The 23,024-nt window shown below is 48.4% G+C and overlaps 1 protein-coding gene across 1 annotated transcript in view; it reads left to right on the top strand.

Annotated features, from left to right (window-relative positions):
• Nucleotides 1-23,024, top strand: part of CPLANE1 (ciliogenesis and planar polarity effector complex subunit 1) — a 2,360,818-nt gene that overhangs the window by 349,789 nt on the left and 1,988,005 nt on the right. The window contains exon 10 of the mRNA XM_086960545.1: nt 11,821-12,067. Coding sequence (XP_086816671.1) covers nt 11,821-12,067 — 247 coding nt within the window. The remainder of the gene's footprint in view (nt 1-11,820; nt 12,068-23,024) is intronic.

The raw sequence follows: 23,024 nt of genomic DNA, 5'->3' as shown, positions 1-23,024 counted from the left end.
AGTAGCATAACATATCTAGATAACATATCTTTTTTATATAATTTTAGACACCAAGATTATCAGAATCAAGTAAGTACCTCAGAGGTTATCAATTTTTACAGTAAAAACAGTAGAAAATGACAGCTGTCAGATTTGAAGCTTGAGCCTCGAACGCTGAACTTTTATCCTATGGAAGAAACGTACACTGCATAGATACACTTACAGACGACTTACACGACTGTTCTTTTAGACTTAAGGTAAGTAGGGACCAAGGTCCAAGAAAGCACCAAGAGTTAAAGTTTACCTGCCCTTGGGTGTTCGGGTGCAGAGGTGCTTTTAGCTGTAGAAGCCTCAAACGCTAAAGTCAATAGGGAAAAGTACCTGTAAGAAATGGCTGCAAGAGGGTGCGGGGGGACTTGTCTGGCAGAACAAACCCATTGGGAGTGGAGGGAGATACTTGGCTCTTGAGGGTCTCAGGACCACAGAAACACCATCAGTTTATGTTAGCCCGGGCTGGGGTGCTTGAGTGCAGAGGTGTTTTGTCTGGCGTGTCAGTGAGTTTGAGGCTCTCACTGTTCTCGGTGTTCCTGCAGAAGAGGAAAAAGAAACACAGCAGGGCCACTCTCTATGTGGAGCTCAACATGCAGGTAAGTTTTGACGGCAGAGGTGTTGCGACTGAACACAAACAAGAATTGGTGCTTGCAACGGACTCCAGAACCTCTGGTATTGGTGGAGGGTGGCTCCTATGGGTCCTGATGTCTCCAAACTTGACAAGGGCATAGATCTGACCCCCTAGAGCGCAAAGACATCTTGCTGGGCTGCTGCTCCCTCGGTGGGCCGGGGGGTTGACAGAACGCTGAGCAGGAGGCTTGGAACAGGTGCGGAGAAGTGATGTCACCCTAGGATTGGCCAGGGCTGCCTGGCTTCTAGAACCTTCCACCCTATTTCAAAACTGTTGCACAAGGGAGAAGATTTGTTTGAGTTGGACTCTGGAACCTGGACGACGGCAACACCATGACAACCTGAAACGACAAACTGTTCTTCTGGACTTAAGGTAAGTAGGGGCCAAGGTCCAAGAAAGCACCAAGAGTTCAAGTTTACCTGCCCTGAGGTGTTTGGGTGAAAAGGTGCTTTCAGCGGTGGTAGCATCGAATGCTACACGTTAAAGTTAATGGGGAAAAGTACTTCTAAGAAAAGGCTGCAAGAGGCAACTGGGGGACCAGTCTGGCAGAACCTGGGGGGAGGGGGCTCGGCTCTTGAGGGTCTCAGGACCACAGAGAGACCATCGGTTTAAGTGAACCTGGGCTGGGGAGTTTGTGTGCAGATGTGTTTTGTATGGTGGGTGTGTGAGTTAGAGGCTCTCACAGTTCTTTGTGTTCCTTTAGAAGAGGGAAAAGAAACTCAGCAGGGCCACTCTCAGTGTGGAGCTGGCCTTTCTCAAAGTCCCTCAACGTGCAGGTAAGTTTTGGCGGTGGTGGTGTTCTGAATACAAAAAAGTTTGCAACTGGCTCTGGTACCTCGGGTATTGGTGCAGGGCGGCTCCTGCGGGTCCTGGCATTTCTAAACTTGGCACTGGGACGGTTCTGACCTCCTGGAGCACAAAAACATCTTCTTGGGATGCTGCTCTCTGTGGGCCTGGGGGTCAACAGAACAGTGTACTGGGCAGCTGAAGTCCGTGCCTGCTGGTGCATAGGAGTGGCTCATGCACTCCAAGGGCGATGTTGGTGGGTTGAGAAAGTGGTGGGCAGACCTCCAAGAAATTGGGGAGGCTGTTCTGCTTCTGGATGAGTCATTGATTGTCGGGCGAGCAGCAGTCAGGCAGGGTTTTGCACCAATGTTGATGCTGGTCCACACTTCTCACATCTACAGCTCTTTTTTGTCCTTCATCTTTCAGGCAGACAAATCTGAGATCCTGGTTTCAGGGGGCCATGTAAATACTACATTTAGGGGCGTTCAGTTTAGTGAAGGATAGAAGCCCGTGGAGTACCTACCCTTAGTGACTGGTTCGTGTGGTAGTGGGCATTACCCTGTCCCAGAGTTCCTAATTTGACCAAAAACATGATAGTGGACCCTTCTTTCGTGGATCACATCAGGTACTCTACCTTAGGGGTGTGACTAGCCTGGAGGTGCAACACACCTACTCACATAGCAAATTTTCTGCCTGTCCTGGTGCCAAATGGGCCTCAAGGCAGGGGGTGGCATCTCCCGCGTCTGGGGGAAGCCAGGGTTGTATATCAAAGGCAGCAGCGGATTTGAAACCCCTGGCTTTGATATGCTAAATCACTAGCCAACCTGCTTTAGATGTGACCACCTTCCTCCGGAGCAGGCCTCGTTTTGCGCAGGCTTTCACCTGCAGAGGGTCAGAAACCTGTCTGCAGTGGCAGGCTGAACCATACCAGTCAGCCAGCCCACTGGATAATGGTAAGATTTTCAGGGGACAACTCTAAGGTGCCCTCTGTGTGCATGTCATAATAAATCTAGTACTGGTAATAGCTCAGATTTTTTAAGACAGGGTGTTTAATACCAACCACCTTAGTATTCAGTAAAGCCATCATGTAGGGATTCAGTAAAGCCATCATGTAGTTTGGGAACTCATAATGACCAGTGCCCAGTATATATATACTTTTTTTTTTTTAAATTATGTTTATTGAAAATTTGTCATGAAGTGGACAAAGATAAACCAAAGACAGGTTACAGACATAGCATTACACAATCTGATATACAAACAATCCTAACGCTCCAGTTATCATAGAAATACAGCAAAGAAGCTACTTGAGCAGCCTTGCAGTAGTTGGGAAAGGGAAGCTGACAACACCAATGTGGGCTTATTGGGGGCCAGGGGTCACTTGCGACACACAAGTCCACGCAACCATATCACGCAGCACATCATTATTCAGGAAGAGAGGACCACCCACCGTCGTCCAGGAAGGGCACTATGCGTCTGAACCCACCTCCGAGGGAGCGTCAGTAGTTCGGGGAACCCCATCCGAAATGTCAGGGCTGTCCGGGGTGAGTCTATTGGAAACGTAGAGGGACCAAAAGTTTTTGGGTCTATTGCGTGGGGGCAGCAATTCACTGTAAGTCTCGGTTTGAGTGCAACAGTACATCATGTCCCTCGACCATTGCGCCAGGGTAGGGGTGGGACCACGCATCCAGCAGCAAGCCACGCAGCGCTTAGCCAAAAGGAAAGCCATATCTACCAATCTTCTAAGCGACTTAGGGAGCGGTTTCGAATAGCCCAGCAACGCCAGCAGCGGATCCTGAGCCAGGTCTAAACCAGAAACGCGGCTGACCTCTGCAAAAACCACAACCCAGAACCGGGCAATCCCAGGGCATTCCCATGCAACGTGGAGGAAGTCCGCCACTAGTGTCCCGCAGCGATCACATTTAGACTCCTCACGAAGTCCGAAGTTCATAGCGGTGAAGCCGTTCTGGGGTGTAATACACCCTGTTTAAAAATGTGAAATGAACCAGACGGTGGCTACCGTTAAGTGATATTCTCTTGGAGCTCAAACAACAATACCGCCATACATCATTCGAAAGAACCGTCTGTAAGTTCCGTTGCCAATCTAGGCGAGGTTTAGAGTAAACGCAATCTCTAGTTGCCAAAACTGTCTGATAGTCTTGAGACCAGCCTGATCGAGGAGGGGGCTCTAATAACCGTCAACAATGGCAGCACCTCCGGAGGCTCAGCCATGTCCTCTCCAAGAAGCGCCCGAAGAGCATGCCTGGTTCTATGTAACTGAAACAGAGCCAACGCCGAGGGTGATTCCACCCCGTCCACAGTGTCCTCAACAGACCGGACTGCTCCGTCAAGAAAAAGGTCTCAGACTGTATGGACCTTGAGAGATCCCAGTGCCGCGATAACACCTCTGTCCCTACACGGAGTCAACCAAGAACACCACTCCAGTCGAACAAAAGGGGAATACAGTAAATTGATGGTGAGTAAATTAAGTATACTGTGCCAGGCATGAGTAACGGAGGTCAGCGAATCTAATATACCCGTGCGCCTATCCTGAGGATCAAATAGAAGGGACGGCAGAAGTTTGGGATCCGCGACTATGGATTCTATCCGCAAGTAAAGGAAGATCTGAGGGGCCATGTATCCAGTGGTATGCATGGGAACCCGGTGCCACCCTGTAATATAGCTCTAAATCTGGAGCGCCCAAGCCCCCCATCGCATATGGTAAGGATAGGATCCTCCATGCCACTCTGGGCTGTTTACCTGCCCAGGCCAGCCGGACCAATAACGATTGAAGGCGGTGGAAGAATTGTTTAGAGAGAACCATGGGAATGTTCAGGAATAAAAAGAAAAAGCGTGGCAACGCTATCATTTTCATCAGGGAAATCCTCCCCATCAGGGACAGAGGTAGTCTAATCCAGCCGTCTGTCGTCTTCCAATTTGGAAATGGCCACCACATAATTTTCCCGAAGAACGATGTCTGAATCCGTATGGAGCCGGATACCTAAATAGCGTACCGAATCGGTGGTCCAAACAAGCGGATATTCTGGCTCAAAGCGGGTCGTGACCGGGGTAAGCGGGAACATTATGGACTTATCCCAATTGACTCTGATGCCTGAAAGAGAGCCGAAAAGCACCACTTTCCATAGCACCGGCGAAAGGTTAGTCTCCGGTTCCCTAACGTTCAGCACTGTGTCGCCCGCGTATGTGGACACCACTAGTCGATAATTCGGGAAGCGGATACCCCTATGGCCATGGTACTCTCGTAAAGCGCAGGCCAGTGGTTCAGCGGTCAGGGCATAAAGGATAGGGGAAAAGAGGACAGCCCTGTCTCGTGCCCCTATAGATGCGTATTGGATCTGTAACCAAGGTTCCAATCTGGATCCGAGCCGTAGGCTCGTGGTATAGCGTCGCCAGTAGCCGTAGAAACACATCCCCAACACCCATACGGCCCAAAACTTGCCGCATGAAGGGCCATTCAACGGAGTCGAAGGCTTTCTCCATGTCCACAAATACCGCAATAGCCGGGACTTCTGGTCTAGTATGCTGCATAGCCGCTAATACCGTCCTCAAATTGTATGTCAAATTTCGGGAGGGTACAAATCCCGCCTGTTCAGGGGCAACTAAAGAGGTAACCAAAGGGCTAAGGCGATTCGCAAGGATTTTGGCAAAAATCTAAACGTCAACATTCATTAGGGAGAGAGGTCTATAAGAAGCACACTCCCCCGCTGGTTTCCCCGGCTTGAGAATCGTTACCAGTATCGCCTCCCGCATGGTCGGCGGTAAAGTTCCCGAAGTGCAGATGTCGTCGAATAAGGTTAGGAGATGAGGCAAAAGGATGTCCTGATAAGCCTTATAAAAGGCGACTGAAAGGCCATCCCTGCCAGGGACGCTGCCCGCTCTCATGTCCGACAGAGCCAATACAATCTCATCGCGTTCAATAGGTCGCATAAGAAACTCCCGATGAAGGTTGGGAATCAAGGGCAATTCTATTTGTGACAAGTAGTCTAGAATGCGTTCTTCTGGGATCGGCCCTCTCGAAGAGTACAGGGCAGCATAATAGTCCCTAAATTTGGCCGCCACTTGGGAGTCAGAAAGAGGGGGACCCCCCTGGCGATCATGCATTAACGGGATCGCGGTACCATCTCTGCTGCATTTAGCGAGCTGCGCAAGGATCCTGCCCGGCCGCGCACCGTCCCCATATACCCTGGCCGTAGCATACTTCCCGAGGTGTTTAAGTTCCGAGTCCGCCTCCTCGTTATACTCCCCCAACGTACGAGCAAGTTCCTCCTCTACTGAGGGAGTCCGAGCAGGCCCACAAAGTGATTCGAGCTCACGCAGCTTGCGCTCCAGTGCGCCCAAGCGAGAACGTATCGCCTTTAGCACCCCCGAATGTTTGGAGATAGTAACCCCCCTAATATACGCCTTAAAGGCCTCCCAAACAGTTTGTACGGAGTCCACCGAGCCCACATTCGTCTCAAAAAACGTTTCAATGGATTGAGCTCCTCCCGGAACGCACTACCTAAAAGAGAATATGGGGGGAACCACCATGAAAACGGAGGGGGACATACCTTGGGGGACAGCAGCAACAGGAGAACCGGGGAGTGATCCGAGAAGGTGCTGGGCAATATTTTGCACGCGCGTATCGACCGTACCATGCATCGAGAAGCTAGCCAATAGTCCATTCTAGTGTGGATGTTATGTTGCGCTGAGACCATGACGAACCACAGAAGAGCTGCCTCCACCTCTCGCGCAGCAGCCGAAGGACGTCTGTCCGGACCGTCCGATCTGTCCAGGGCAGGTTGTCTAGTAAAATTAAAGTCACCCCCCCAAAGGATGTTGTCCGTGGAGTAAGGCGCCAACAGTGTAGTCAGAGAGTCGTAAAAGTCAGGGTGGTCATAATTAGGGCCATAAACATTTAGGAGAATAAAGTCCATCCCTTTCCCCAGTACCCTAGAAAGCGTGCATCTGCCATCCCGGTCCGAGATCAAAGGAGTAACTCAAGTTAAAACCCCCCTAGCATGGGAGGAAAAGCCTGACGCATGTACATTCCTCTCCAGTCCCCTGTAGTGCAGTATCTGGCTGTCCGGGTCAAGTTTTGTCTCTTGTAAGAGTGCTACGTCAATATGATGTCTATGCAAATAATGAAGGATTTTGCGCACCTTGCGATGGTCATTGAGCCCGCGGACGTTCCATGTGAGAAAGACCAACGAGTCAGGTGTGTCAGATGAGTCTGTCATAGACTGGACACTGCCCAGTTGTTTATGTTCAGTGTCCAGAGTAGTGTGGGCCTCCTCGACTTCCGTCAGTCTCCTCTCGGACATGTCCATGCGCTCCGCATGCTTTTCCAGTCTTTCGGCCATGCGGTCCATACGATATGTGAGGGCGTCCATTTTAGAGCCCAGCGAGGAGATGCCGCCCTGCAGATTCTTTTCCATATTGACCAGCAGAGACCGAATGTCCTGGCCTGGCTCCTCAGCCGTCTGTTCGCCGTCAGTCGGGCCCTCATCCGTCGCAGGGTCACCCGCCTTAGATTTTTCGGGGGGGGGGGGTCGAACGAGATCTTGGGCTGAGTTCTATCAGCTCGCCCCATTTCCTGCAGGGGAAGTGTAGCAGGGCAAGGCCCACCCAGCGGCTAAAGAGAATGGGTACAGTCCCGGATCACCACCTCGCCAAACCTGTCCCGAGCCAGTCCGCCAGAAGCCAGACCACTGCGTCAAACACTCACCGCCGTGCAAGGGACTCCTCTTCTGGTCACAGAAACAGCGGAGCTCCCCATCCCCAGGTCTCCTCAGCACACTAGTCCGATCAAGCCTCCACGCCAGCTGCGAAAAAATACTCCAGCCAGGTGCAACTGGGCGACAAGATTGTCCGCCAAGCGCAGCGCCACCCTCGTTATGTCCAGACTAGGCCGCAGTGTCCAGAAGAGCGCAGTCCGGGAAGCACACAAGGACCAGAGCGCAGGGCCTCACTCCGCAGACCCACCCAGTCACGTAGGCCAAGGCCTCCCCAGCGTCTCCGGCCAGGGGTTATCTGCTCCCACTGCCGATATCGCAGCTTCCTCCTCTCCTCCAAGCGCCCCCCGAGCTGGTCCGATCCAGGGAAGGATCACCGCCGCCGTAAGCGAGGCCTCCCCACAGGGCTCGGCAAAGCGGCAAGAGGGCAGGCAAAGGAGACGCCACCCAAGAGCGCCGCCGCCGCGGCAGGACACGTGTCCTGTCCTGGAAATCGGGGTCAACAGCAATCCAGGCGCCGAGTGCCTCAGCAGGCAGCGGGAGTAGCACCCCGGTCAATCGCGGGCAGAGCACCCCTCAGTGCAGTGGAAAGCAGGCCAGCTCCAGTCCGGCCCCTGTAGTAGCGCCAAGCCGCTAGGCCCCGTCGGGCGGATGAACAACTCTAGGCCGCGGCTTCCGAGTCGCAGGTAGGCCGATGAGGAGCCACTCTCCGGAGCAGCTCTCGCAGCAGACAGGCTGGCACACAATATCCCTCCGATGGCACGCAGGGTCCCCAACACACAGTCGAGCAGCTCTGTGGGGCAAATGTGCATTTTGTGCAGCAGGATAATGAAGGATAGTGCGGCAGTCCGGCGGAGCACTCGGCTCAAGCGGCGAGCTAGCTCCGCCCCTCCGCCCCCAGTATATATACTTAATATGGCTTCCTTGTTCACTTGTACCATCTAGTAATTGAACTACACAGCACATGGGCATAGCTCCTCATGCAGTGACCCCTACCTTAGGGCTAGTAGGTCTGCTTTAGGAGTGACTTACATATATTTTATGCAGTGACTTTGCCATGGCACACAGTGAGCGTGTCACGCTGCGTTTGAAATATGGTTTCCACCATGTCGCGCAGTCTGCAATGGCAGCCTGAATGGAATCTGTAGTGGGACCCTTAGGGTGCATAATACATGCTACAGCCCTATGAACCCTCCTTAGTACCCATACTCTAGGTACCAACAGTACTACGTACTAGAGACTTACAGGGGTGCTAAAGTGTGTGCCAATTGCATTACATTTAGACCATTTTACCTTGTACTAAGGAAAGAGCCAGACTAGAGTCTGTTCAGCAGTCTTCAGTGCACTGTCAAAGTCGAAAATCAGCACCTAGTAGTTCTAATGGGGGCAAAAAGTGGAAAGACATCTGCAACAAAATTCCAGTTTCCTACACCCAGGACCAGGGTCTCTCCAGGTCCAGGAAAGCTGATCCCATGTCACCCCCTAAGGATCAGTTGGGGGGTTGGGGGGGCGGTGGAAGAACTGGACCCAAACAGGAGGTGAGTAGCACCAGAGGACAAGATAAAGGTGAAAGACTGGTGCTGGGCACCAGTAGAACCAGCCCCTTGCTAAGTATACCAACATAGAGGCCAAGAGGTCTGTGGAAAATAGTCCAGGTGGCTAGGGCTCGCTACCAGGAGCAAAATGAGCCTAGGTTTGCGCAAAATGGCCCAACGGAGCCCACAATATCACAAGAAAGAGGATTTGACCTTTGACTTTGAATCCCACAGCTGAGAAAATGAAGCACGTGGAGCTCCGATGCAGATGCTTCCGAAACCCCCATGTAAGTTCATTTAAAATGTAATAGTTCGGTGGGGCGATCTCCCCAGAGCTCTCCCCAAACCCCGGGTCGCTTCATACACGGGTGCCTAGGATTCCCTCTCTGGGATCCCGACTGAGCAAGGAAACTGCGGGAGCGCCGTTGCACAACCAGCCCCCCCACCACCCAACAACAGAAGCAAAGGGCCCGTGACCCCATCTCCAGGCCTCCAATGCAAGCAGAGAAGGGCGAGGGCCATCGTCCTACCTAAGAAGAGGAAAGGCGCCCGAGAACCCAGAGAGGATGTGGTGCAGTGGCCAGAGCTGCCGACTCGGCGTTGGATCAACATCCTGTGATTCTGGGCAAATCATTTAATCTCCCCGTGCCCATGGACAGCGTTTGGATAACCTCACAGGTGATACGCCACACTATATAAATCTACTAATTACAATCTTCGGTCCCCTGTCAATGGGAGGAAGCAGGGGGAGCACAACTGTTGCCCCCTCAACTGTGTTGGGCTTGCCCTCACTCCCCTGTGTCTGAGGGTAGCAGGATTCCCGCCGCAAGGAGTCCACCTGCCCGCATGGAGCAAGTAGGGGGAAGCGCACTACCGACTCCCACACTGGCAATACTGGATGCTGGCCAGGGAGCCAGCAGGGCCAGCTGAGTTTGTGCTCCCTGAGTTACCCCCAGCGTAAGCAGCAGGTGGGTATGCAAGGGCTGAACCCAGGTACCCCCAACAAATAAAGGATACAAAGCAAAATGCCAGAAGATTCAGGGCGCAAAGCCCTGCACAACGAACACGAAGTGCTGTTGGAGCAGCTCTAATCACGTATGACGGCTTCCTCAGTGGAGTGCCCCTTAATGCCTTGCAGGGATTAGTTTTGCCCAATACCTTTCCTTGATCTGTTGGCCCCTGAACTGCAGAGGCCTCACCAACGACCATGAGAGTGTGTGGAGGGTGGCTGCAGGAGTGCAATAACTCCCCCAAAAAGCTTTGCAAAGTGACACTAATTTTGCTAGGCCACAGAAATTATGACACCACTCCCCCCAACCCCCCGGCTTTTCAGCCTTAGTTTGAACATTCATAAGGCTTGAATTTTTGCTCTGAGAGTGTTGCGACCTCTGTTGTTTGGCTTAATGGCTACATGTTTGTGGCTTAAAGAAAAACACAGACATGTAACATGCTTTTACGCTGTTTTATTTAAATGAGCGTTGTAAATGTAAATGTAAATGTATAGGCATTTATATAGCGCACTACTTACCCGTAGGGTCCCAAGGCGCTTCGACCGCTGCGAAACCCTTCCTGGCTTCCATGAGAGATGGTCCCTAAATGGGTATCTCCAGGGTGAGACCAGGCATCCCCGGCGGTCTGGTGGGGCCGTTAGTGAAGATGAGGCAAGCTAATGCCCAGAGTTGCCGAGTGTGATCGCTGATCAGAGTGGGCACCGAGGCGAGAGAATTATCGAGTCCGCTGACCCTGGTCCAGAAACCTGCCGCGCCGGGAATCGAACCCTGGTCCCGGGCCGTCCTCTGCTCTCGGGTCTGCCGCCTCTAACCAGTGAGCCACACTACTTCTTACTGATATGAATGATTACTCATGAAATGGTTACTGAAGTCAATGATAGAGTGATGCGTTATAGCATGTGATTATGGTCTTTAAGTGTAGTAACATTGATAAAGCCAATGGGCGTGTGTTAAGGCAACAACCTCTTATGTGGTTATGTGCTATATTGTATGTGAGGGTGGTACTGAGATCTTTCGAGTCATGACCCTTTAGGGGTCAAATATAAAATCATTAAAGGTATTTCCACCAGCCTTATGTATATTTGTCAATTATTGTGTGGTATTAAGTAGTGTGTGTGTGTAATAAATGTACTTTTCCTTTTCTCATTAAAAAGCACAGAGTGGACGATCATTTATTGAGTGTTATTATTGCCTGCCAGTGAATGGTGATTACTAGCCTGCACCACCCCGTGAGTAGGCCTTGGACTGCTCTCCTTTGCTTCCCTCTGAGAGTTAAGCGCTATCGTGGGGTGTTTGGTTCCCAGTGAGGGGGAAATTGTGGACCTGTTACTTGCACAAGCCTCAGATCCTTCACTTTTAATAATAGTCTAGTTCCCTTACAACTGATATTTCAGTGACATCATCAATGACATCATTGATGTCCTATAAACTGACTTCACCTATGATACTAATAACCGTGTATGAATGAGGAGAATGTGTAATGCAGAATGTGTGCATGGCCCCCTTTTGGAAAATGAACCACATATATTGTAACCTTGTGGTCTCTTGGCTCCATCCATCAGTAGTTCCCTGCAACCATCCTATGTGTCCTCAGCGCTCACTGTGGATGGCCTTTGGCCAGGAGCGATTTTACAATTGAAATGGATCTCCTCCCTGTGGGCAATAGATGCCTCCTCTGCTCCACATGGACCCTTTATTTTTTTCTTCTGAAACTAGCCTCTTACACAAAAATTATTGGAGTAAGTGAGATACTTGCCTGGATGTTTTGATTACACTGTGCTGCCTGGCAGTGGACCAAGTACTTAATAAGTTAGAATGCAATGAGTAAGTGTAATGGCATGTTGATTCAAGCTTCTGTTCTCACCTTACAAAGTGATGAATAAGATTTTATTGAAACGAGGAGATACCGGTGTACCTTCGTGCATTCAAGGCACACGTTTCACATGTACTATAGCTGCGTGCACATTTTTCCTGCATGTTCTATGACAATTTACATCGCAAAGCATTTATAAAGGTGTAATTGTAGTTTATTCGTGAATACATCAAGCCACTTCTATTAAAAGCCGTATTCATCATGTTTCACATTTTCTGTTCATTAGATCATCCGATGCTGCATTGCAAACTGCAGATGCAAATAGTTCTCTTGGGTCCACAACGTCTGAGAAAGATGTGATGAGACAGAGGTTTTCTGTTACGTCTCACCCACGATCACCCTACTTGATTGTCTCTGACGGCTACATGGTCACTGCTCTTCGATTTGCAAATAACCATTCTCCATCTTCCTATATGAAGTCACTTCTGCTAGATTCAGCCCAGAGACTGGAATCAATCCATCTTCCCTCAAAGGTAATACGGTTGATAAATTGCATTTTGAAAGTCCTAAGAATTTTTTTTTATTTACATTTTGGTGATATGATTTTTTATCTTTGCGTCTTCATTAATATTCATGACACTATAATATCAGCCAAGATCCCAGTGTGTTTAAAAAAAAAAAACTCACTCATCATTTTTGTAAAGCTATTTCAGACAGAATTTGTAACATGGCTTGTAACTATTACTGGGTTGTTAAAGTTTTATGTTTCATTTTTTTAAAGAAAACAAAAAACATAATCAGCAATTCCTCTGAACAGTGCTTCCCAAACTCTTTAGAATCAAAGCCCAATTTTTAGAATGACAAGCTTTCATGACTCACCTAGCTGTGATTTTGTTTTTTGTGTGTAAACGTAACTAAACCATCGTGTGGAAGCACACAGTCATTTACAGACAGCATATTTTTCATTTTATAGGTCACTAAATTTGCACAGACATATCGTTTTAATGATAATGGCAATCTGGTTTCAGTGAATATTGGTCATTTGTACATCACCAAGTAAAGTGTCTTGATTTATTTTGATCCTATAAAAATCTTTGTTTCCATCACACTTCAGAATTTAAAAAAGTACTTCATTTTTGCTTTCCTAACTGCTGAATTTGTACAGTTCATTTACATGTATTACATGTTCTCTTCCAGGGGATACTCATTAATAGTCATAAGCACTGAATTATCTCCGCCCATGAGCGGGGACCCGGAACACATAAACAATATACATATATATGTGTAATTATAACCAAAAGTACATAGTACTAAGTAATTATACACATATACATGTATAATAACCATAATATGCAGCCTCACATTAACACATAGGCTAATCAATCAAACCTTACACGTTCTGAAGCATGAAAATATGCTGTATATAAATGCAATAAACAGGAGTGAGCCCAAAATGCATTTCATAGCCATGAAAAAACCTTTTATTTTCATCAAAGAACCTGTTGTAAACAGTTATTAGCCTAAAAAAGGCTGCATATGAAAAAAAAAATGTCTGTGTACAGAAAATCAGACTGGCACCCTGCCTTTAAGGCCCCAGAGAATCTGCACACTTTGCCTTTAAGGCCTCCAGGAGAACTCTGTTCCCATCATGCCCCACAGGTGACAGGTTAGTTCTTTTTTCCGGCTTGTTCTGTGAGGAACCTGGAACTTGAGCTCTGCTCATTTGAAGTATTTTCTGTCAGAAATTGGTTTTCTTGCCTTTTTTTGACAAAATATAGCTTTTGTGGTGGTTTGTTATCCTTTTCTGACTAAGCTGTTGGTGTTTTTTAGTCAGAATGCCACCTTTATTTTACAAATGTCCTTCCTGTGGGAAGAAGATGTCAAAAACTGACCCACACTCTGTTTGTGTGGTGTGTCTTCCAGCTTCTCATAATGTGGAAGAATGTTATCACTGCCTCAACCTTTCAAATAGAACTTTAAAAGAAAGAGAGAAAATGAGGTTGCTGGGCCTTCTGGAGAGAGAAAACCGTGGCGAGAAGAGTTCTAAAGGCCTATTATCATCTGCTAAGCCATCTTCTCAGCTTAAACGTAGAAGATCAGCGTCTCCAGAAGGTAGAACTAAGAAACATCGACTCCAGGGAGCGTCGGCGTCAAAAAAGGTGCGCTCGACGTCAAAGACAAGATCGCCGTCGACGTTGAAGAGAGCTCCATCGACGTCGAGGACTTTGCCGGTGAGGCAATCGCCGTCGAAATCCCTTTCGATGTCGAGGCAACTGGTGTCGATTGCAGTGAGGACGACGGCGGGAGTGCAACGCTCGACGTCGAAGGATCGTATGAGGTCGACGTCGAGGGACGAGAGATGTCCGACGTCGAAGGATCGTGTGTCGACGTCGAAGGATGTGTCGACGTCGAAGGAGAAAGGTTCGACGTCGAAGGAGAAAGGTTCGACGTCGAAGGAGAAAGGGTCGACGTCGAAGGATAAAGGGTCAACGTCGAGGAAGAGTCATCGGTCGACCTCGAGAGGGAGACATATGTCGTCGAGGAAAAGATAGACGTCGAGAGAAAGGATGACGTCGAAGGATTCGACGTCGAGACCTAAAAAGAGAAGGTCTCCATCGCGACGTAAGTCGACGTCGAAGCATGCTTCGGGCTCGAAGCATGGAGTGTCTAGGTCTCCCCCACCTGATCATAGGTCGGAGTCGAGACTATCAAGACCAGCCTCCCGGACCTCAATTAGGTCTTTGTCGAGGTCAGAAATAAGTCCCGAACCTAGAGTGGAGGATTCCCCGCATGATCAGCAAGACAACAGATCTACAGTGGGGCAAGGGATAGTGCACCAGGACTCTTCTGTGGTGGCTCATTCGGGCTCAACCTCAGGGCAGGTGTCAGATGACAGACAGTTGGTGCCCAGACAGCGGACCCCGTCTGGTTCATTGGTCTCTGAACACAGTGCAGTGTCGAGAGCTTCTAAGTCTTCCGCAGAGCTGAATATTGTGCAGGTGTCACCTGAAGCTTCACCTGAACATACATAGCGGCCTATTAACTTGTCACCGAGGTGGTTGGAAAGTTTAAGGCATTGGAAGATGCGTCCGAAAATGGGGGAGAGAGCTCCGGCCCCTCGGACGGAACTGCATAGAAGATCACGCTCAAGATCCTTAGTGAGAGAGAAATCTCGTTCAAGGGAGCGTAGGAGGCAGCGATCGGCAACTCCTCAAAGAAGACGTAGAACTCCTACTCCGTCTTCTACATCGTCTTCGTCTTCTTCAAGATCTTCATATAGAGACTATTCTCCGACTATATGTTCTACTCCTCCTTCCAGAGTGTCTCCAGTAGACGATTTAAGCACATTTAATGATGTATTATGTCGTGGAGCGAGTAAATTCAGCATCAAAATGGCAGTTCCCCAGGTAGCAACGTCAGTCATCTTTGAAACCTTGCATCATAAGACGACTGGCAGGCCTCTCCTACCGTTAGTGCCCGGATTGATTGAACCAGCAATGAGGACATTCCTAACTCCGGCCACAGTGGGTTCAGGTCCTTCTAGGATTGCGAAGAAGTACAAGGCTCCAGAGGAAGACCCAATGTTTTTGCGGTCTGACCCACCACCAGACTCCCTGATTGTAGCAGCAGTCAGAAAGGCGCATTCGGCAGCATCTACCTCTTCTGCTCCACCTGAAAAGGACAGTAAGAGTATGGATTCTTTGGGGCGAAGGATGTGCAATACCTCAGGATCGGTCATGCGAGTGGCCAGTGCGGCTGCTCTATTGGGCCGCTATGACCGTCTGCTCTGGGACTCAGTGGCTCGTTTTGCAGATAAACTCCCTAAAGAGGATCAGAAAGACTTCCTGGAAATAGTGGAGGAAGGAGGTTTGGTGGCTAACCAGAGCATTAGCGCGGCTGCTGATGCGACGGACTTGTCGGCTCATGGCTATGCACACGGTGTTTGCGCAAGACGTACAGCCTGGCTTCGCCTTACGTGGCTAAAGCCGGAGGCACAGAGGAAAATGGTCAATTTACCTTTTAATGGATCAACTCTGTTTGGATCTCATGCAGACGACGAGATGTCTAAGATGAAGGTGGAGTTGGACACTCTTAAGGCCATAGGCCTTGAGAAGAAAAAAGAATTTAAACGTCGGAGTACTTTTCGTCCCTATGACAAGAGATCTCCTCCTGAAGAAGAAGGCCATAGAACCAGTTCCTTTCCAGCAGAGAGGTCAAGGCCTGTACTCTCGATTTTTTCTTGTGCAGAAAAAGGGTCCAGTCACAGAGTTCAGACCCATTCTGGATTTGAGGCGACTGAACAAATTCATTCGGAAGGAGAGATTTCGAATGCTGGCTCTTCACCAGATCTTTCCTCAATTACACCAAGGGGATTGGATGTGCTCCATCGATCTAAAGGACGCTTATTTTCATATTCCGGTATCCAGAAGACATCGCAAATTTCTCAGGTTTCAAGTGGCGGCTCGTCATTATCAGTACGCAGTGCTCCTGTCATATGGTTATTACGTTTCCATAGGTTGTGTTAAGTTAGCATGTGCTTGTTAAAAGTTTAAACGCCATCTTTTCTTTCTGCTTCGGTTTGCACACGACACCTAATTGTTATTTCAGCTTTTAACCTAGAAGAAAGATTTGATTTACTTCAGAATAATATATTATTACACTGATATCAGTCGTGCCTGGAACATTTGGAACAACTGTCTGCACACTGAGAGCTTCAAACTCTAACACAAGGTTATTGTAGGCCTGATCCTCGCACTACGTTAGTCATAACACAAATAATGTTTGTGCCAACTTTGGGCTTTACGTGAGTTCAAGATACAGTTACAGGAAATTCTAAACACACTTGATGCTGGACATGCTGAGAGCTGGTAGCTGTTGATGTGATCTCCTACTACTGAGAATTTGAGGTATGGGTTCGCCCAGCTAAAGCCCAAATGAGACCTTCTTAGATATAATATAATATGCTAATTAGGGTGCGCGAAATATAGGTGATACAGAATTCTATAGATTTTGCATCATAATATGTTATCACAGTTTGCTTATTATGGATTAGTGACTATGCTGCTGACTCTGATTTTTATAATATGTATGTTGGTATTATACAAGATACTGCGTTTGAGAATGTTGCATTGAAAAAATAAACATTTCAAACTTGCACGTGTTCTCATTGCCTCCCAGTTTCGGTTTTGAATGATAATATAACGAAAGAGTGTTCATGTGTTCCACGATACCTGAGGTATTCTAAGTTCATGTTCTGGATTGTCTAAGACATCGGGAAGTATTTACTGCCGATGAGATACTGTAGCTAGCCTGGTAAGGGGATTTCTGAAACATAGGTGAGTTGTGGGTCACCCTGACTCACCCAGGTTCTAGGTCTCTGAGCACAGTTCTGTGAGAGAACGGAAACCCTGCGACATGGCGCCCATACGTTGGTTGGCCCTATAACATGACACTCGAGTAGTATATCATTCAAACCTTAACGCCTACATTCCCGTTTCCGGAAAACGGCAGTGTCGGAAAAACCTACCTATTTTTGAAATAGGTTGTTTTCAAGCTTGAATCTATCTAAAACGGTTTCCTTGAATTACTACCCAGTTGGGCTACAAAGTATACTTTGTTTTTTCTAATTCCTGTGCTAACATGGCTCAGCCTGTGGACATCCCGCAGCATAGTCGCATTGCGGTGCGTGACCATTTGCGGATATATGATGTCCCTTTAGATGGCTTGGCTGTGGTTCTGGTGGTGAGCGCGGAACATGCTTACCCGTACGAACTGTTTTATTCGTGGGTGACATTTCCAGCAGTGGACGCTAATAGTGGTGTGTTCCACACATACACAGCTACGGTAGTACCGGCTGCGTACGCTCCGTACAGAGCACTGGAGGTTCCTATAGACGCTTGGCAGCATGGAGTTTGGTTTGGTGGCGCCCTACCGCACGCTTTAACCGCTCCGAGGTTAGGTCCTTTGTCCATTCCGGGCACTGCATGGCCTGCTTTGGGTGGTTTTACTCCTCACCCTCAACGTGCCACTTGTAACGTGGCTGATCTGCGGCGGCTTCATGAAGTCGCGGTGGGAGTAATTAGAGCGCTTGTTCATTACATTGGCCGTAATGTTCAGGAAGCAGCCCCTAGGGGCGCACAGCTTCGAGCGGAACATGCTGGTCTGAAAATCAACCCGGTCATGGTTAATTCCGTGATGGGTAAAAAGCCCTTAGAAATGGACGATTTTCCGTTCTGGCTTGCTGAGAAATTCGGCCAGCTGGAGGCTGTGTTTCCTAATACGAGTCCGGGTGATAAGCATCGGATTCTTACACTGAGTTTACCGAAGGATCTGGCTCCTGACCTTGCTGACTGTGAAACCTGGGGAAAAACTTTTGCAGCGGTCTATTCGAGGTGCTATGGCTCCCCGTCTGTGACTAACCTAGGTGGGGTCCTTAAACGTGTTCAGGATGAACATGGACCGGAGGCGGCTGTTGAATTGGGCATGCGTCTGTGTGGCTCCTTTGAAGTGGTTTGCGGTGTGATCCTTGCGAATGTCAAGGGTGATGCAGTGAACTTTCAAGTTGCTAACGCGTTAGCGTTGGTTCCCGAGCCCGATCGACCCCGACAGTTAGCAAAGATTATTGTGCATGCTTACGCAATGGTGGGCCGCAATGTCAAGGGCGTTAAGACTTTTTCTGAAAAGGAAAAGAAACAGCCCCAGAGTCAGACATCGGAAACTAGTGGTCAACAAAAGTCCAAGAAACAAAATTGGCCTAAAAAACAGAATCAGGGTAAGCAACAACAACAACAAACACAGGTTTCAACTCCTGCGTCTCCATTGCCTGCGCAGTCGGATCGAGTTTATGATTTGCGCGACCGCGCGATGATTAAATCGCCTGAGAGGTTTCAGGCTTCTGAACAACGCTCTCCTCGTTCCTTTCAGGACTCATCGGCTCCGTCAACCGGTGGTGGAGGGGGCGGCAGGGGCCGGGGTGGCCAGCAAGGACGTGGTCAGCCCCGCCCGCGTTCCAGTGGAGATCAGCAGGAAGGCTCTACGCCCAAGAGACCTCAGTTTACTACGAAGAAAGTCGCTGCCCTGACCGCGCATCGTTATGCCCCAGATAGTGAGAACGCGGCTTCGGAATCTGACGTGGGCTCTGACCTTGCTGGACAGCGCTGCAGAGATTACCATAGTGAGAGAGGCCCTCCGTCCACTGTTGAAGGTGACAGCGACTGAAACTTTTGTTGTGATTGAAACTGCAGATACGCATGTTGCTCCCCCTGAGAGACTTTTTGAAATTGTCCTGTTAATTGAAGGTGACATGCAGCGAACTGTAAAAGGGGTATTTTGGGAAAATCTCTCGTCTACGTATGACATTTTGCTTTCGGAGGCTGACTGGCCCCCACCTTTTGTTCTCGCAGCTCCGCGAGGGGAGGAGGTAATCCTGCCCAGCTTCGCGCACACTGTGCCGAGGGTGGAGGCGCTGCATTTTGCAGAAGAGTGGGCTCTGGCGCTTGCGCCGGCTGTGTACCGCAATCAGTGTGGCTGGGATAAATTGTCACCAAGCCATGAGATTCCTTTACGGTCTCAGCCACAGCCTCAACCCCAATATCCCATACGGCGTGAAGCGAAAGCTTCGGTCGCGGCTATCCTTGAACAATTGGAATATCAAGGTGTAATTGAAACGTGTGTGTCACCGATGAATAACCCCCTTTTTACTGTAAACAAACCGGACGGGTCATATCGTTTGGTTTTGGATTATAGGCATTTGAACTCGCATTGCCGTAACTGTGCAGTACAGAATACGCACGGCTCTGCGTTAGTGAATAGTCTTGAGCGTAAACGGTTCAAAACCACGCTTGACATTTCCAATGGTTTTTATGCGCATAGATTAGATGGTCTAAGTTCCCAATGGACCAGTTTTACGTGCGGCGGAGTGCAAAAAATGTTTAAACGACTCCCAATGGGCTACAAGAACAGTCCGGGAGTTTTTTCCGCGCGCATAGTCTCTCTTTTAGAGAGCTTCGACCCAGTTGCTTGTTCGTATGTGGATGACATTTATCTCACAGACGACGATCTTTGGGAGCATCTGTGTCGAGTAAATAGCATAATTTGTAACTTTGCTGACGTAGGTTACAAGTTTAACTTTGCTAAGTCTCACATTGCAGAGTACACAGTGTTGTTTCTAGGTTACGAGCTTAACCATGAAGGGAAGGGTTTAGCACCCCATTTCCTGGAGAAATGTGCACAGTTGTGCTCTCCGACAACACTGAAAAAATTACAACCTCTTCTGGGTTTTCTGAATTTCGGGAGGACTTACATTCCGGAATATGCCCAGCGTATCAAGCCTTTGTATGCTTTGATACAACCATCTTTTTCCAAATCATGCTGGCTGCCAGAGCATTCAGCAATTCTGCAGTCTTTGCAGGCTGATTTGCTCGCTTCTGAATACTTACAGACTCGTGATAACCAGACCAACCTGGTGATAAGAATTATCCCTGGGGCGGTGGGTTTCACGTACCTGACTTTTAATGAAGGAGATACAGTACCTATTGCTTACAAGTCACACTTGTACACTTCGGCTGAATTGCGTTTTTCCACTGTGGAGAAAGTTTTAACGGCTGTGCAGATGGCAATTCTTAAGGAACGTGCCCTGTCACAGGGAAAGCGCATGTTGGTTGTTACCCCGTGCCCTGCCTTAGAGGCGGTTACGAAAGCCAGTGTACCTAATTCCAAAGCTTTGCACCCTCGGTGGATTCAATGGGCTGCATCCTTGGCATCCCAGGATGTCACGTTTATTTTTGACGCCACTTTACGGTCGCAGGAGTATTTACAGTATGAATTTGTTCATCCTGCTCCTTTAGCGATGCGGCCGTTGGAGGATTTCCATTGCATCATTTACACTGATGGTTCATGCCTACGTTTCCGCTTGCGCCATTGTGGTCGGTGCCATGGTGAACGATGAGTTCAAGTCCAGTGTCGTGCACACGCAGACGCTTGGAGACTGCACCGCACCATTGGCAGAGCTTGGTGCTCTGATGCTTGCATTGGAGTACGCAGATCCAAGTGTGACGACTTTAATCGTAAGCGATTCTTACTACTGTGTCCAGTCTTACAATGAAAACTTGTTCTTTTGGATTCAGAATGATTTTCGTGATTCCAAAGGTAGCACAATAAAACATAAAACTATCTGGGTCCGAGTGGCGGAACTTAAAGAGAAACTGCCACTCGTGTTTGTGATTCATACTCTCGGTCATCAGCGCGTGGGGGTCCACGCTGTTGGCAACTCGCTTGCTGATGAAGCAGCGAAGTCAGCGGTATCAAAATACTTGGTTGCAGCAGTCACGAGGTCCAAAAGCAAAATCGATGATGACATCTTGGCAGCTGTAGCTGCAACGGAGAAGGGAAGTAAATATCCTGCGGGATTCCCTTCTAAATACACATACCACTTAAGTCCCGATAAGGTTCCTTATGTGAAAATCCCTGAAGTTGGCGAACGTCTAGTTCCCAACTCGGATCGCAGAGCAGCTTTGATTACAGCGGCACATGAAGGTGTGGCGTCTGCGCATGCGGGCGTCTCGGCCACTGTAACTCAGCTACAACAGAGATTCTGGTGGCGGGGTCTGTACAAACAGACGCGTGAATATGTTCTTCAATGTGACATTTGCCAGCAGATTAAGCCTTCTACTGCTACGCGTCCGCCTCAGACACAGTTGTACATCTCTAATAAACCACTTGGTTGCGTTTATTTGGATCACTGCGGTCCTTTTTCTTCTGATACTGCGTTCAAATACATCTTAGTAGCAGTTGATTCATGCACACGCTTTGTATGGGTATGGCCGCATCGAAGCGCTGATTCGCGGACTGTCATTAAGGATTTGCGTGTCTTTGTGGGAATTTTTGCCTGTGGTACTTTCCATTCGGACCAAGGACCGGCTTTTGCCTCTAAGGCATACAAGGCTGCTATGGTTTAGATGGGAGTCCAAGTCAAGTTTTCAAGCCCCTACAGACCCGAGGGTAATAGTGTAGTAGAACGAATGAACCGCGACTTAAAGCAATCTTTGACAGCCCGAGTTATAGGCACTGGTAGAAACTGGCTAGCCCACCTCATAGGCGTGCAGCGTGCGCTTAATAATCTCCCTAGAAGGTCTCTGGGTGGGCGGACCCCATACGAAATGCTCTTTGGTATCAAGATGTATGTACCTGACCTTGATGGGCCGGACTACAAGGCCCAGGCCGGGGCCTTTGACGTAGATGAACATTGCAATGTTTTACAGAATCTACAAAAGACCAGAGACAGTCTTGCAAAGGAACATTTGCACTCCACATCGGATGATGCGTTGCAGATCCCGGTAGTTGGCTGGCTACCCCAAGTTGGAGAACTGGTTTGAGAGAAGATCGATAACAAAAAAGAGTTTGGTCCCTCATATCGAGCACCAGTTCGAGTCCTTGGAGTGAAGGGCACAAGAACAGTCATTTTACCACCACTTCCAGGTCGTAAGGAAAACAGATTTATTTCTATTGACAATGTCAAGACACACAGGGTGGCCGATTCTTCATAGCATGACACCGGCTGTATCCTGTCCTTCCATGGTGAGGCACTCTGTGCTGGCTATCACATCTGGTGCAGAACAGGAGGTGTCCCTCGAGATGCCTGCCATATCCAGACCTTTATTAAATACTATTCCTGATACTAACATTGATGAGCTAACCTACACTTATCCTGCTGATTTATCGATGCCTGATTTGCAGACCCGTTTGGCAGGCCAGTCCAGATTCTCTTTTGACTCTGTTTCGGAAACATCAAAGAAACCCACAAACATTGCAAGATATGCCACGTTGTTCAAAAAACATTTTTTAATTCCGCCTTGGACATACATTTGGTTGATCCTATTTTCATTCTATCTTTTTATGTCAATTGGTTTTGTGTTTTATTTTTTCCGCCTGATCGATGGTCACTACGTTAAAGAAAGAACAGGAATTCGGTACCTTAATGGAACATTGAACCCTCTCTCCTCTTCACATTCTGCGCTCAGACAGAAACGAAACTTAAAAGCAGTTAACATTACAGCATGGCCTGTCCTTGACGGGATTGTGTGGGATGCGGTTAGGTTTCAGATACATGGGCCTACTGAAGTGATTAATGTTCCAAATGTGCTTAGAGTAAACATGGGAGATGTGATTAAACAAAATGTACGTTCTGATGATTGGGATATTCAGGCCGTAGAAGCATTATTCTCTGATTTAAAGTATTATGCTGCCTTCGATGCTGAGGATCTGTATACTGATTCTATTAATTATGGGGATTTGTTTTGTTTTCAACACTATGGTAATCATTTTTTACATAAGACAAATTCCAGGAGGGTTGCTGTGAATTATACACAATGGGAACATTGCCCTGCTCCATTCAGTGGCAGTTCCAATACATTTCTGAAAAAATACACATATTTTACAGACTTTGATCAGTCTAGTCCCAAGTCATTTTATTTTAAAATGACACAAAAACCC

This window comes from Lissotriton vulgaris, chromosome 3_1 (assembly GCF_964263255.1).
Source record: "Lissotriton vulgaris chromosome 3_1, aLisVul1.2, whole genome shotgun sequence".
In the NCBI taxonomy this organism is placed as follows: domain Eukaryota; kingdom Metazoa; phylum Chordata; class Amphibia; order Caudata; family Salamandridae; genus Lissotriton; species Lissotriton vulgaris.
Note: the sequence above shows the minus strand (reverse complement) of the source record. Positions and strands in the feature narration are given on the sequence as shown.